Source organism: Hevea brasiliensis, chromosome 14 (genome assembly GCF_030052815.1).
Source record: "Hevea brasiliensis isolate MT/VB/25A 57/8 chromosome 14, ASM3005281v1, whole genome shotgun sequence".
Lineage (NCBI taxonomy): Eukaryota > Viridiplantae > Streptophyta > Magnoliopsida > Malpighiales > Euphorbiaceae > Hevea > Hevea brasiliensis.
Genome location: NC_079506.1, coordinates 23297209 through 23312673, shown reverse-complemented (window position 1 = coordinate 23312673; position 15465 = coordinate 23297209). Strand labels below are relative to the sequence as shown.

The 15465-nt window shown below is 26.7% G+C and overlaps 1 protein-coding gene, 1 long non-coding RNA gene and 4 other non-coding genes across 9 annotated transcripts; 4 read left to right on the top strand and 2 right to left on the bottom strand.

The window, feature by feature from the left end:
* The first annotated feature begins 2090 nt into the window (after positions 1-2090).
* Positions 2091-2162, top strand: TRNAP-UGG (transfer RNA proline (anticodon UGG)). The gene has a single exon. It is a non-coding gene; the product is annotated as a tRNA-Pro (tRNA).
* Positions 2095-7778, bottom strand: LOC110648451 (uncharacterized). Of its 4 annotated transcripts, none has more exons than XR_009143526.1 (5): positions 7477-7778; positions 6154-7270; positions 4753-4834; positions 3787-3841; positions 2095-3302 (listed from the first exon to the last, which is right to left on the bottom strand). It is a non-coding gene; the product is annotated as an uncharacterized LOC110648451 (long non-coding RNA). The 4 variants fall into 4 exon arrangements; XR_009143524.1 differs by having other exon boundaries at positions 2095-3841; positions 6154-6201; positions 6289-7270; XR_009143523.1 differs by having other exon boundaries at positions 2095-3841.
* On the top strand, positions 2628-2699 carry TRNAP-AGG (transfer RNA proline (anticodon AGG)). The gene has a single exon. It is a non-coding gene; the product is annotated as a tRNA-Pro (tRNA).
* TRNAP-UGG (transfer RNA proline (anticodon UGG)) lies at positions 2994-3065 on the top strand. Its single transcript has one exon. It is a non-coding gene; the product is annotated as a tRNA-Pro (tRNA).
* TRNAP-AGG (transfer RNA proline (anticodon AGG)) lies at positions 3610-3681 on the top strand. The gene has a single exon. It is a non-coding gene; the product is annotated as a tRNA-Pro (tRNA).
* A 3864-nt stretch (positions 7779-11642) lies between the features above and the next one.
* LOC110653119 (cysteine-rich and transmembrane domain-containing protein WIH2) lies at positions 11643-13558 on the bottom strand. The gene is made up of 3 exons (XM_058135174.1): positions 13304-13558; positions 12860-13040; positions 11643-11890 (listed from the first exon to the last, which is right to left on the bottom strand). The coding sequence occupies exons 1-3, from the start codon at positions 13353-13355 to the stop codon at positions 11845-11847; spliced, it is 279 nt and encodes a 92-aa protein (XP_057991157.1). The 5' UTR covers positions 13356-13558; the 3' UTR covers positions 11643-11844.
* Positions 13559-15465: the final 1907 nt, after the last annotated feature.

Genomic DNA, 15465 nt, shown 5'->3' with positions numbered 1-15465 from the left:
AAGAAGAAATTTCAGTTCAGGTAGATGAAACTTGGATTTTTTCTTTTTTTATCATTTTCAAAATGTTGGTGGGTCTTGTGATGATTAGTAGATTTTGATCATGAAGTATTTAGCTGGATATATACCTCATTAGTTTCCTTTACTTTTTCATAATTTATGTATCTTTTCTTTGATATGTTTTTAATTTTGCATGGTTTACATTATAATCACATATAATTAGGGAAGTGATCTTTGATATGTTTTTAATTTTGCATGGTTTACATTATAATCACATATAATTAGGGAAGTGATTAATTTGTTAGATCAATGATCTTATAAGTTGGTATTAGATATCTATCAGTGTCTTTCAAAGTGTTCATGATGGCTGGTGAGTTTCTTACAATGCCCATTCTATCTTCAACACTAATCAACAATAATTAAAATCTTTGCCTATTTTTCATTACCCCCACCACAAAATATATGTATTAATTAATTACTATCAACATTATCATGTCATGCCACTTTTCTAATTTAATATTTTAATCTTAATATTATTTTTACAATATTTATGATAATACTCTCATTAAATTAGTATTCTAGTGAATATATTTCTTATATCAAAAAAATTTAGAGATTCAAACTCTAATTATGTTTTCTTTTCAAAAAAATTTGACATATAAGGTTTATAATTAATATATATATATATATATAGTGAGAAAAGAATTATTAATTATCTAAAATATGATAAAAATGAAATTGAATTATAATAATTTGAAGAAATTTTAAAATACAAAATGACTGATAGCTAATAGTTGATTGTAACTAATATATCATAAACGTTTTTGTAAAATTATATCTAATCTTATATGTAAAATAACTAATAAAAGTTTTATTATTGAAATAAATATATAATTATTAATTTATTTACAATACACATATAAGAATTAAAAATGTAATTTTTAAAAAATATAATTATTTTTATATATACATTTTTTTATTATATAAAAATGAATATTATAATTAATATAATTATTATTTATAATATTTCATATTTGTCAATTATTTCTTATAATTATAACTAATTTGGAGACGTAATAATTTTGTAATTAATACTCCCCTAAATTCCATATAGGACTAAAAGATTCTGTGGAGACCATTTTTTAGGCAGATATGGTAATAAAGCTATTTAGGCTCATTCCTAGCTCCTCCAAAGGGTAGCCAAGGACCATACTTCAGGTTCAAGGTTTAGAAGGACTGACATCGAACTCTTAGAGTCCCCCAATTCTAATTCAATTTCAATTTTGATCAAATCTAATAGTTGATTTTTTTTTTTTTTGAAAAAAAAAATACTGTTTCACCCAAATTGATCCAGCCAATTTCAATTTGATTTAATATCGATTTTGATCAATGCACTTTTGACTGGTTGGAACCAATCTGGTTCCAGTTTCGAACCAGGGACTGGTTGTATCTACTCATAGTTTATTTTTTAACCAACAATCGACCCAAAATCAACCTCAACAACATTTATTGATTATTATCATTGGATAATCACAAGACTAAAATTCAGTGTACAATAAATTATTCTTAGAAGCCAGATATCTGATTTTTAATTTTTCATTCTTGATTTTCAATTTTCTTAATTAACACATGCTAATTAAATATGGAGAATGTTTCCTTAGACGCATATGAGGTAGAGCAAGTGCTTCAGGATCCTATACTGTTTGTGAATGAATGTGTATGTACACTTATAAAAGTAAGCGCCCTCTGGTAAAATTGTTATGAGTTACTACAATGCGTATTTCTTTTCTGATTTCGCTTGTGCATACCTACCTCAAACAAAATGGAGGGTAAAAAAAGATTAATAAATGTAAATGCTTAACTTTCCATTACACCCTAAATTAAACTAGGAACCAAAATTAAAAGTCTAATTTCTGTGCAAATTCCACTCTTTAATCTCTTGTTGCAACTGCCCTAAACTCTTATTGATGTATGCATGGAAGAATGTGCTCAGTGCTCCATTGGCATTGCAACCGAAGAGAAAACATGCAATCCCTTTAAAAAAAAACTATAGATAAGTTATTATAATAAACCCAGCAATCTGCAAGCCAACTGGGCATTTGGTCTAGTGGTATGATTCTCGCTTTGGGTGCGAGAGGTCCCGAGTTCGATTCTCGGAATGCCCCTATTTGTTTTTCAATTGACATAAATGATAATAACAATTATGTTTTTTTTTTAATGAAATAACAATTTCACATGCAATATGAATAACCCAATCAAATTTAAGTTGACATTGTATGACCCCAGTTTGTTTGAGATCTAGAGGTAGCTCAAAACTCAAAATCACTTGAAAAAAAGACACGAATGATCCCAACCCAAAGATTACCACCTTTTCCCAGCAAATGATTTCAATTCATAGCAGAGGAATTAAAATCTAAATAAAACAGAAAAGCTACAACACAATTAAATATTTTAGTTTTCTGACAAAATTCCATGGAGTCAATTTTAAAAATAAATGACAGTAGATATTGATTTTTAGGTGGACAAAGAGCATCAACAATAAAATACAGAAACCATATATGCTCCATTTAATATGGTGATGGAAATAATAGACAATTAAAAAATCACCAAGGAAGATAATCTCAGCTATCGGGCATTTGGTCTAGTGGTATGATTCTCGCTTAGGGTGCGAGAGGTCCCGAGTTCAATTCTCGGAATGCCCCATATCTTTTCCTCTCTTTTAGCTACCTTCTTAGAATCTTAGCGGCACAAAATTAAAGAATTACCAACAAAGAAGTATCCCATTTTTCACGTGGTCCCCTAACTCTTGCACAATATTTATTTTAAATAGCTTATTTATTTAATCATGTGTGCCAAATATCTTATTAATTTCATATTTGGCATGCATAGCATACATCAACATAGCAATAAATTCAATGGTCAGTTTGGGGGAATATAAATCATAAAAAAAAGGGTCTATAATATTAAAGTATTCATTATAGATTCTTTTGAAAAAAGGGCATTTGGTCTAGTGGTATGATTCTCGCTTTGGGTGCGAGAGGTCCCGAGTTCGATTCTCGGAATGCCCCATCTTGTTTTGGATTTCCAAATACTGAGATTAAAATTTTTCCTCTGTAGTCAAACCACATAGATTTAGCTTTTCCTTATTCTGTTTCAAATTTGGCCACCATAAAGTCAACTGAATAACTACAAGTCTCTACTCTAGAGTCCTAACTGATAAAATTAAAATAATTTAGAAACATAATTGTTACCCAGCAGAGCAAAATGGTTGTAGAGATCACAGAATGCAACAAGTGACATGAAACCTGGCATATAAAGATCAAAGAAAAGCAACAAACTAAATGTGCTATTCATCATGAGTTTTTGCGGCAGGCAGAGCAAGCTAGAAAAAGGAACCACAAATGACCACGCATGAGCACTCAGATCCATTGTTAACCAAAATCTATGTGTATCCAACTACCTAAGCTTACATTTTCTAAGCACATTTTTCATCATTACCTAGAGAAGAAAATATTGACTTTCCATAAGACTCCCCCTTAAAATGGAATCTCATCAATTCCAATAAATGGGAAATGAAATTAAGAATTATTAAAGAAAATAACATCAGTAGTTGGGCATTTGGTCTAGTGGCATGATTCTCGCTTAGGGTGCGAGAGGTCCCGAGTTCAATTCTCGGAATGCCCCATTTCCATATTTTTTTTTTTAGAATATCAGATATGCTATTCAGATGTACTTTTATAGTTTATGAAGATGGTGTTCCAATAAAGATTAACAAGCTCAGCATCATACCTGTATCTAGCTCCATTCATCAAGGGGGAAAAAAAAAGGTCAATTTACATGAACCCTGCGAAATAATACAAATATTAAGAGCAGGTTCACTAAAAAAATGGCCTGTCAAAGATGTGCTAAATTAAAGAAAAGAAACATATACCAATAAACATGCAGCATATTAGGTATAGATATGGGGTCAGAATCAATTTACATACGCAAGTCATGCTATTTTTTACATGGTCCCATAACTTTTTCAATATTTATATTTTCACAAACTAACCATTTGTTTTACTGCTGTATTTATTTAGAAAATGCATCCCAAATTCCAAGTGGAATGGATATTTGAAGGTTTGACAACTAAATAATTCTTTAAAAATAAATATTTTACTAAATATAATTTAGGGCCAAACTATTGTGTTACTAATGAAACACTTATTCATATTTGGTTGATCTAAAATTTGACATGCATGGTTTACATGAAAATAACAGCAAGTACAACAATTTGTTTGTGAAAATATAGATTACAAAAATAATTATGGAATCCTTCTTTTAGCAATAAATTAAACAAACTTAATAAATGGGCATTTGGTCTAGTGGTATGATTCTCGCTTTGTATCCAAATATTGAGATTAAAATCTGGCCTTGTATCTGTCCTGGAGTCAACCAGACACTTTCAAGTTTCAGTTTTTTCTTGTTCTGTTTCAATAATTAAAATACATGGACCTGTAATCTGCTCTGAAGTCAACTGCAGAACTACAAGTCCCTAGTCCCCCACCTTTCTACACTTCAGTACTCATATTCAATATAGCTTTTGGTCTCTTAGTATGGAGTTAAAATAAAGTGGCTATGTGATCTGTCCTAAAGTCAACTGCAGAACATCACAATTTTCATAACTGCACATATATTTTATTTCTGAAAAGATTCTAACGCCAAGTAAATAAGCTAGTGACTTTGCAGTCTAGATGAGCAATTTAGATACATAACCTTTAACCCAGCAATCAACTGAAAAGCCAGCTACCTCAACCCTACCAAATGGTTGTGGAAGTGAAAGAGTATACCAAGTGACCTGTAGGTGGGCAAGTAAAATTCTAATAAAAGCAATAAACTAAATATGCTATACGTCAAGAAAACAAAATTCCATGGCAGGTTGAGTAAGCTAGAAAACGAAGCACAAAGTGCTACTATATGAGGGTAATGATTCATTGTTAACCAAACCTTCATTTATCCCAGTACCTAAGGTTACCTTTATTGAGCACATTTTTCACCAATACATTGAGAAGAAAAGGTTGCAGAATTTATTCAGTTGGTAGACAAGACAATATTAAAACTAGTGAACTCATTGCTAGTCCATAATATAGTATTTAGTTCCAATTCCAAGTTTAATAGTGAATCAGCAAAGAAAATCCCAACACCAAAAAAAAAAATAGTGGTAGCTGGTAGGAAAGATATCCTAAAATAAGCAAAAAGCAACACATTGAATATGCATGTCAATTATACTTATTATGTTCCAAACTTTTGAAGTAGTAATTGCACCATCATGAGGACAACTGGAATGTTATTAGTATCAACAAATAGGAATCTTAGTGGCATGATTCGTGCTTTGGGTGTGAGAGGTCCCAAGTTCGATTCTCAGAATGCCCACACTTTACCATTTCAATCAGTCCTAAGTCTACTAGGAAAACAATATTTTATGCTTTTTATCAATGATTTTAGATGTTAATCACTCAGATCCACTAGATTTCAAATCTACACCAATGAATTTACAAAGTAAATCAGCAGCTCACACATTATTTCAGTTTATATTGTTTGAACAGAGGAATCAAGCCTAAGCCAAACAGAAAAACTATATGTGAGTTTGACAAGATTCCAAACAATCAATTAAGAAGAAAAATGAGCGGTAGATGTTGGCATCTAGGTGGACAAAGATAACTGCATCAATGATCATAAATCAACTATTCAGTATGAGTACCATGTGTAGAGTGTAGATAGACATATGTTTCGTTTGATCCACAGAGTATATTAATTTCAAGTATTTTGAATCCAAGCCTCAATCATAAATGGGAAATGACATTAAGAAACACCAAAAGAAATGATATCAAGAGTTGGGCATTGGGTCTAGTAGTATGATTCACTTAGGTTGTGAGAGGTCCCGAGTTTAATTCTCAAAATGCCCCATTTGATTAAGAAAATAAGCATTCCATATAGTTTTTACTTCTCATGCTAGATTGTAGCTCAGAAACAGGCATCAAATCAATTGTAATGGGACAACATGAAAACTTCTAGAGAATTCACTAAGCATACTTTTTTCCATAAAAAATAAATTATTGTTAGTCAATAAAATGAGAATCTGGTATTCAGATTAAGATTGCAAACTTTGGATCATACCTGTATCTAGCTCCATTCATCAACAAGGGAAGGCAATTTAATCGAACTCTGCCAGATGATACAAATATTAATATAAGCAAGTTCACTAACAAAAATTACCTAAGTTGGTCAAAATTAAAGAATAGAAACACATACCAAGAAACACTTGTGCACAAAGCAAATACACAACATAGATTTATGTAAATCCATTTGAATTTCTTGCTCCAAATAAGAAAGTTTCTGCCATCTGTTAAGGCATTCTGTCATCCGTTTTCACCAGCTTTGCCGGTCATCTCATCTCTGCTCCATATTTGAAACATTTAGACTTTGCTGCTATGGATCCTAATACCAGAACAACCCATAGGCAGCAGACTGCTATTCAAGAAACTCAATTAATACAAAATTGACATTTTCCCTCAACCTAAACTAAAAAACTGAATGGCAATCTGTTACATCCACACCTTAGTCATATGTTAACAAATGTTTTGATAAGGGGATTACAACTCAAAATGCAGGGAAACTGTCCTTTGGTTGATTCACATTATGAATCAAGAATATTTGAGAAATAAATCTTATTTCATAACATAAATTTTAAACAGAGATCTGCAGAAATTGATGATGCCAAAGCTAATGAGGTCAGTTTTAAGTGTACATGACCATCCTTTGAAGAAAAATAAATGTAAGCTGCAAAAGTGTTATGTGACTTCTAGCATGCACAAGATGCATATACAGTTTCTCATTTCATCTTGTTTTCAACCATCAGTATGTTTAATTTTGTATATAAGAATTCACTAAGCAACCTAAGAAAAAGGAAAATTATTATAGATTATAAAATCTTCGAATTCATGCAAGCTGAGTCTTTCTCTGGTGTCCTATGCTCAGGGTAATACAAGAAACGAGCAAGACTGAAAGTCCAACGCTAGGAACCGGATACATTATCCAAGGCAAATACAAAGAAAAAGCACATTTTAATTAATGAAATACATTAACAACTATATAAAGCTATGCTTTTAATTCTTGATATTGGGGCAAAAGAAAAATAGCTAGTAAGTTTTCCAAACATGAATCTATTCGGCAATAAAGAAACTCAAACAGAACCTGATAATTAAGGAACAGAATTAGCCACGTATGGAAAAAGCTGCAGAACAGAATAGAAACCATACATGTTAAAAAATTTAAAGAAAAAAAGCCATAAACAAATATGAAACCCACAAAATCAACAAAAACAAACAAAAACCATAAAAAATATCAATAATAGCTTTCACTTCTCCTTCTCAATTGAGCAAGGCCAAGTATTCGATAACTACAAAGAAAGAGGGAGAGAGTAAAATAATAGCTAATTACAATAGCTCGAATACGGTTCTTGGGATGCTTGAGTACTGGCGCTGCATTTGGGTGCCGGAAAAACAGTGGAAAAAGGAACAAAATAAAAATTAAAGAGACGGTTTCTTCTTCTCTTTTCCTCGGTTTTCTCGGCAAACAAACAGACCAGCAGCGTTTTGACTTGGGTCAAAGGGGTAAAGACATTTGTTTGCCGCTTGCTAGATGCCACTCCCAGTGGGTTCTAATGTAGTAATGGGAAGTTGCAAACATCCATGTTTTTCATGCGGTTTAGGCTTTGCAGTTCGTTGGGCTTCCGAGTTTATCAAAACGACAAAAAAAAAAGGCAGGTGCTTTTTAAATAAGTTAAAATTTAAGTTTTGGCTCAAATAAGAACAAAATTTTCTTATTAAAGTTAGTTAAAATGTGTTATTAAATTCAGCCTAAAGTTGAATGGATCACTGAATTAATTAGTGGGTTAATGATGAAATTAATATATTATTAAAAATTAATTGAATATGATATTTATTAATATAAATAAATAAGTAAAATTAATTAAATTTTAATTATTTAAAATAAAACTTATTTACATAAATTTTAATAATACTTTTAAATTTTATATAAAAGTATTAAATAATATAATGTATAAAAAATAAATATATGGAACTAAGAAACACGTAACAACAAAGCAAGTTTAATTGATTTTGATTATAAAATTTTTTATAATATTTTGAGTTTAATTTTTTTATATCAACTCTAAAAAAAATATATATTCTATTGAATAATTAAACATGTTGAGTCAATCGGAGTACATTGGTTCAATCATTAAATTGATTGAATCATATTAAACTAATTTTTTATCTGATTCAATTGTAAACACAAAGGTTAATTTATCAATTCACTATTCGAATAGCCAGTTTTATCAATAATTATTAAATAAACTTAATTTTTATAAAAAATTAAATTATTATTCTTTAATAATAAATATTAAAAATAGTAATTTTAATATTAAATAATTTTTCCCCATTTAATTTCTTTTTTTTAATTTTAATTTAAATAATAATAATATATAATTTTAATAGTTAAAAATTAAAAAAAATAATATTTTCTTATTAAAAATAATATTTTATTAGATGAGAATTTATTTGGCCTTAATTGAAAAGTTTAGTATTTATTTGTGTAAATCTTAATGTTAAACTTATTTGGCTTCCACTAAAATTACATTAACTTATTTAATTTTTTTTTTATTATAAAAAAATGTTAACTTAATTTTATCCATCATTTTTCAATTTTAAAATTATTTCATTATTATCATTCAATTTTAATTTATATAATAAAAATATTTAAATTTCAATTTAATAACACTTCAAATCCCCCTAACGAAATTTTGTTAATACTCCAAAATGGTATGTACATGCTTAGGTAATTAGAAATAATAAAATATATATATTTTTTTGCCACATGGATAAAATAGTTTCTCCACTACTTAGACGTGTCTAAGTACCTTAAGAAAATTATTCAGAAGGATTTTAGGTAGTACTAAATTAAATTTTGAATGATTTAATTTTTTCTTTAATTAAAAAAATATTTTTCATTAATCAATTTTTCTTGGTACTCTAAAATGTAAAAAATATTTTTCAAGAAAATATTTTTCATAAAACAAATGGAATCTTAAAATAAAAAAACTAAATTATTTAAAAAAAATACTCCTCTTTTAAAAAAAATAATTTTCATTTTTTAAACTTGATTATCTTATTAAAACTTTATTTATTTTATGAAAAATAACTTATATATGAAAAATATTTTTAATGAAAAAAGTTTTCTAAATATATATTTCTCATGAAAATATTTTTTATTATTTAATTATAATATTAAAATAATTAGTACATATTTATATTATGTATGTATAAATATTTTTATATTTTAAAAAGATCATAAAAATTTTTAAAATAAAAAATTACTATGTTTTTTTAAAACTTGATTTAATTTTTCACTTCAGTTAATCCTATAATTTATGTTTGCTATCAAAATCACTAACCCCTATTTAAAAATTAAAATTTTATAAGAATTTAATTTAATTAATTTTTTAGAAGAATTTTATTCAATTAATTTTGTTATTAATTTTTATGTTTAAAAAATTAATGTAGGAAAAAATTAAGTTGTTTATTTTAAAAAATACTTTATTTAAAAAAATAAAAATTTTATAAAAAATATAATTACATGAAAATTAAATTAAATTTTTTTCATAAAAATATATATTTTTTTTTCAAATAAGGGAAAAACTAGCCAATTAACATACACAAAAATATTTGGCTTATAATTGGCTAGAAAATGAGGCATGTTCAACCTAATTTCTATTTATTTTTATTCTTCAATTGCCATAATATAAAAATAAATCTACTGAAAATAATATTAATAAATAATGCCAATTAATCAATTCGTTGCTTTTTTTTTTGAATTTTTTTCTTCTATAATAGTGAAATGACAAAAATCAACTCCATAATAAAATCCAAAGCTAGTTATTCTACATTTTGGAGGAAAATGAATTCTGTCTTGTCATATGTCAAGTGGTCTGTCTTGTGGGGGCTGTGCTTGAATCGGTTTGATTCAATGAAAATGACCAAAAACCAAATTAATTAAATTTTAAGAGAAAACCAAATCAAATTCAATGAAAAAAATGAACCAAATCAACTTTTTCAAACAATACAGACAAATAGTCTATTTGTGCCAGTTATATTTCATGAAATGAAATCTAACCAGTGACAGATGTATTTGACAGAAATGGGTCAATGGATCTTTTCTTTTTCTAATTTTTTTTTTACATATTATTAAATTTTTTTAATAAAATTTAAAATTAATTGAAATAAATATATATGTTTGATATTAATTTATTCATATGATAAATTAATAAATAATATAATTGTTTTTTAATTTTGAAGATATTAAATTTTGTTGAATCCAATTATAAAATATTAAAATTATTTTTTTATAATATTTTATTATTTCATTTTATACGTTGACCGAAAATTTTTTTTTCTATATGCCTACCAAATCCAACCACTCGTAGAGCACTATGAAATATGAATACATTAGGAGTGGACCACCTATCCGAATAGGCTACATTAAGAGAACTAAGCTTCCTTTTTTTTTCACGAAAAAAAATATTTTTATGAAAATATCTTTTAAAAAAATATTATATATATATATATATATATATATATATATATAAATAAAAATATTCTCTTATTTTAATAAAATTATTAAAATTTAAAAAATAAAAATAATTTGTTTTAAAAAAAAATTCTTTTATTTTAAATTAAAAATATTTTATATTAATTATTTTTTTACATTTCTTAAATAAGATAAATATTTTCATCAAACAATTAGAATAAATTCTAGACAATCACTTTTAATACTTATTATATTATTAACCCATATAATCTATTTTTCTTTTTATAATTTTTTTTAATTCTTTAATAGTTAATAATAAATAAATATGTGAATAAATAATGGGAAAAAATTTTAATTTATCTTTTAATGATAAATATGAAAATAAAATAAAAAAATTTGGAAAATAAATAATATGAATCAATAATATAACAAATATATAAATAAAAAAAATTTAAAAAATAAATAATATGAATCAATAATATAACAAATATAAAGCAAGTATTGAAGTGGCGATTATTGAAAACTGTTATTGAAAATAGTGGCTAATAATTAATATTCCTAAAAAAGATCTTATAGAAAAAAAACTACACGCCAAAGTCAACTACGTACAGTGCTTGTATCTCCACCATAATTTACCAATCCTTATCCTCACGGCAACAAAACAATTGCATAAAGCGGAACCAGGATTGCTTTCCAATGGCCATTCATCATTTCCATCTTTCTCTTCACTCATAAAGACAGATCATTCTTAATAGCTTCTTATTATCATAAAGAAAACAAATGTATAAACAGAATCTGCAAACCAAAGCAATAAGGAGAGGGAGTGGAAGGCGCGGAGACTCAACTTTAACACCTATAATATGTCTTTAATTATTGGATGACTAAGCCAAACTAGGCTATAATACTCCACAAGTTAAGACGCCTAATAAATCTTAAAGAATGTGTATACATATATATATATATATATATGTGTGTGTGTGTGTGTGTGTAAACCAATGAGCACATAAGAAATAAGAAAGTTATGTAGCAACTATTCACTTCCACTTAAAAAAGAGAAAAAGGGTTCAAATTACTTGTTCAAGATAAACACGTTATCAGAAGATTAAAAATAAAGGAGAGGGAAACTTTAAATTGGATAGGCTTATGGGAGAGATTTAATGGAATCTCTATTAAAGTTACACTTCAATGAATCATAACCCCTCCCAACGCTTTCTTTCATCCTCAAAAGCACGCATCTAGCAAACAGCAACAGCACAGTGCAGCCAAACTGCACAAGTCAAAACCACATTATTATCACTGATTAGTACAATAAAATAACCATTAATTATTGGGTTTCCAACTCAAATCAAAATTATTTAGTATTTGAGGACAAAGGCAGAAAGAAAAAGCAAGTTGGCATTTGCCTAAACAGCATAAAGACAGGCTCAGAGGCTGCAAGTTGGATATCTAAAACCTGCAACCCGTGTAAGTTAGATACATTATTGATTAGATACCCTTTTCTTCTCACAAATATATGACCTTGTTCTTGTATTTCACTATTGTAGTTTTTCTTTATATTGGTAAAAAAATGAATCATAAAACAGCCGAATTGAGTTGAATTTTGAGATGAATGAAGTAACCCATTGTGCTAAAGCCAATTATTTTATTAAATAGTCACCAAAAGTCCAAAACAAAACCGCAAAAGTATGACATTGTACTTGGAAAATCCAAATTGCAGGAACAAATAATTACAATGGCAGGCATACAAGTACTATGTTTTGCACAAATCCCAAAAATATGTCTCAATTTCTTGCTGGTTGAGATTGAGATTTAAGGATTCAATAAGCATTTTTTTCATTAGAAAAACACTGAATTTTTAAAATAATTTTTAATACTATAATTACTATATTTAAAAAAAGTATTTTTTGTAAAGCAGCAAGTTTTTGACCTTCATCCAAACACGGTCTTTAATGACCGAAAAAAGAACCTTCAGAATTACCCAAAAAGATGGAGGGCAATATGGGTAATAAATTGACCGAAGCAAATCACGGTCTATTTGCGCACCGTTAATTGACGGGGACAAACATGACAGATTCCAATTGACTCGGATAAAATGAATCCATGGTAATATCTTGACTGAGTCGACTCGTTCTCGACGAGTTGAACCAATACCACAGATCTGGATCCTCTAACGTCGGCTCAACAATTTCACATCTAGAATTTAAAAATGCATGTTAGAGAAAGAGGGAGGGCATACCATCCTTCCAAACAGCCAACACTGCTGCTCTGTTGAGGAGGCGGCGGCTGACCGTACTGAGGGCCATAACCTGGAGGGGGAGGACCATATCCCGGTGGAGGATAACCTTGAGGAGGATATCCTTGTGCGGGATATCCCGGCGGGGGATACGCGTCCTTAGGATACCCTTCTGGTGGATAACCTATACTCAATTAATCAATTCATACCCAAAAAAATTAGAACCAAAACCTCATCGATATCAACATCAGATCTATTAGATCCCATCAATTAATGGGACACTAACAAAAACAAAACAGAACCCATAAATCCCCAATAACTTGATAACAAGAACACCACAAAAAAAAAAAGGAAAAATCAACTAAACCCATTAACAAAAAAAAAAAAAAAGAAAACAACCCCAATCGTTAATGCAAGAAGAATAAGGAGAATTGAAAGCGGGTGCACCTTGAGGAGGAGGAACACCAACAGGAGGCTGGTTCTGGTTGTAATAGCTCATTCTCTGTTGTTTCGCTTCTGGTAGGAGAGGGGTTTTGGGTAGAAGAGAGATCTAATTATTTTGCTTTGATTGATTAGAAAGACTTTGAGAATATGATGACAACTACCAGCTTTGGGAGATAAGATGAATTTCTATAAGGGTAAAAAAGACCAGTAGTCCAGTTTTTATAGGAACAACAAAGGACCAAGGGAGTTGCAACCAATGAAGGTTTTGGGTAATAAATTTTTAAAATAATATAATTATTGTTTTTATTATTTATTTATGTTGGCCTTTTGATGTTTACGTGTCAGCTGTTGCTGGGTTGTTGTTTGACGTGGCAGCATCCGAATTATTTTTTATTGAAAATTTTCAGACTTGATATTACTGTTATAAATTTTTAAGATGAATTATTATTTAATTTTAATATTTTAATAAAATTTATTATTTAATTTTTATATTTTAAAAATATATTATTTAATTTTATATATTTTATTTTTTATCAATTATTTAATTTTTTTAATAATTTTTTTATTAATTAATATATTTTAATAAATCAGTTAAATTATTATTAAATCTCTCTATTTTAATAAAATTAATAAGTTAATTTTTATATTTTAAAAATATTATTATTTAAATTTTTATTTTAATATAATTAATTAATTTATTTTTATATTTTAAAAATATATTTATAGATGAAAATAAAAATTTTATTTTTTTTAAATTATTTATATTTTTTCGTTTTTTCTATTAAAAAATAATTTTTCTTGATAATAAGAAAAAAATAAGAGTAGCGGGATAAGCTAATTTAAATATAAAAAATAATTAAAAAAACTAAAGTGTTAATATAATTAAATTATAAATATTAACTAATGTGTTTCTAAAATAAAAGGACCCACTAAGTAATTTTATTAAAAAAATAATTAAATAATAATTTAATTGACATTAAAATTTATTGATGAAGAGATTTAGCAGTTTAACAGAAGTAAAATTCATATATTAAATAATATATTTTTTTAAATATATAAAAGTTAAAAAGTAAAGTATATAAACCAAATAATAATTTTTTTAATTTTTTATATAAAAAAATGAAACAAGCATGTTATATTTAAATTATTGATATAAAATTATTTAAATAATATATATAATTTTATATTAATAATTATTTTAGACATGATAAAAATTTACTAGTTTAGTTAATTTTTACAATTATTTGAAATATAAAAATTAAAAAAAAAATTGATAATTTCTCTTAATGTGTAGAAAATGATATATGAAGACACTAATTGATGAATGATATTGCAATACACCTCACATATTGCATCATATGAGGTGTGAGGGATAAGTGGGTGTAAAAGATTATTGAAATTAAACAAGTCTGCTTTGTAACTTTCCATTTTTTAAAGGAAATTTGCTGGTAGTCTAGTTCCATAATTAATAAAGTATTAATATTTTATTCACATGTTATACAAATTATTTATTATTTTATTTGAATAATATAAATTAATATATATTTTGTATTTTTATAATTATATTGTAAAATTATATTAATGATAAAATTTTAATTAATTATAATTTTATTTTATGTAATAATAAATTTTCTAATGTTTAAAATTATAAACTTAAAAATTTTTAAATTTTTAAAAGATATTGTAAAAATGAAATTTAGATAATTTTTTTTTATTGAAATTTCGAAAAATCTAAAAAATTGATATTTAATATAATAAGTTAATTTTTTATATAAAAAATATATAAATAAAAATAATAAAGAGATTGTGTTTTATGGTGATTTTTAAAACAATTTTAGTAGCTTAGGTAGCACACTTTTGTAAATCTTTTGAAGCTTATAGTAAATTTTAATTTTAGAATCATGCGATTTAGTGATAAATTTTATTAATAAATTAATAAGAAATAAAAATTATTCAAATTATTAATAAATTTTAAAATCAATTTATAAATTACAAATTAATTTTTAAATTAATTATTAATCTATTTGTAAATAACTAACGGATTTAAATTTTATTTATAAATTGCTTTATATATATATAATTTATTAGCATATTTTATGAAAATCACTAGTAAATTTGAAAGGAAAAAAAACTTGTTTTATTTTCACTTTCTTTTTAAATTTCAA

What these genes read in the sequence shown, in the direction of transcription:
- LOC110653119 (XM_058135174.1), bottom strand. Translation starts at nt 13,355, where the DNA reads ATGAGCTATTACAACCAGAACCAGCCTCCTGTTGGTGTTCCTCCTCCT. An exon ending in TGGTGTTCCTCCTCCTCAAG is followed by an intron (nt 13,041 to 13,303) that starts GTGCACCCGCTT and finishes AATTGAGTATAG; the next exon opens with GTTATCCACCAGAAGGGTAT. An exon ending in GTTGGCTGTTTGGAAGGATG is followed by an intron (nt 11,891 to 12,859) that starts GTATGCCCTCCC and finishes TGACTTGTGCAG; the next exon opens with TTTGGCTGCACTGTGCTGTT.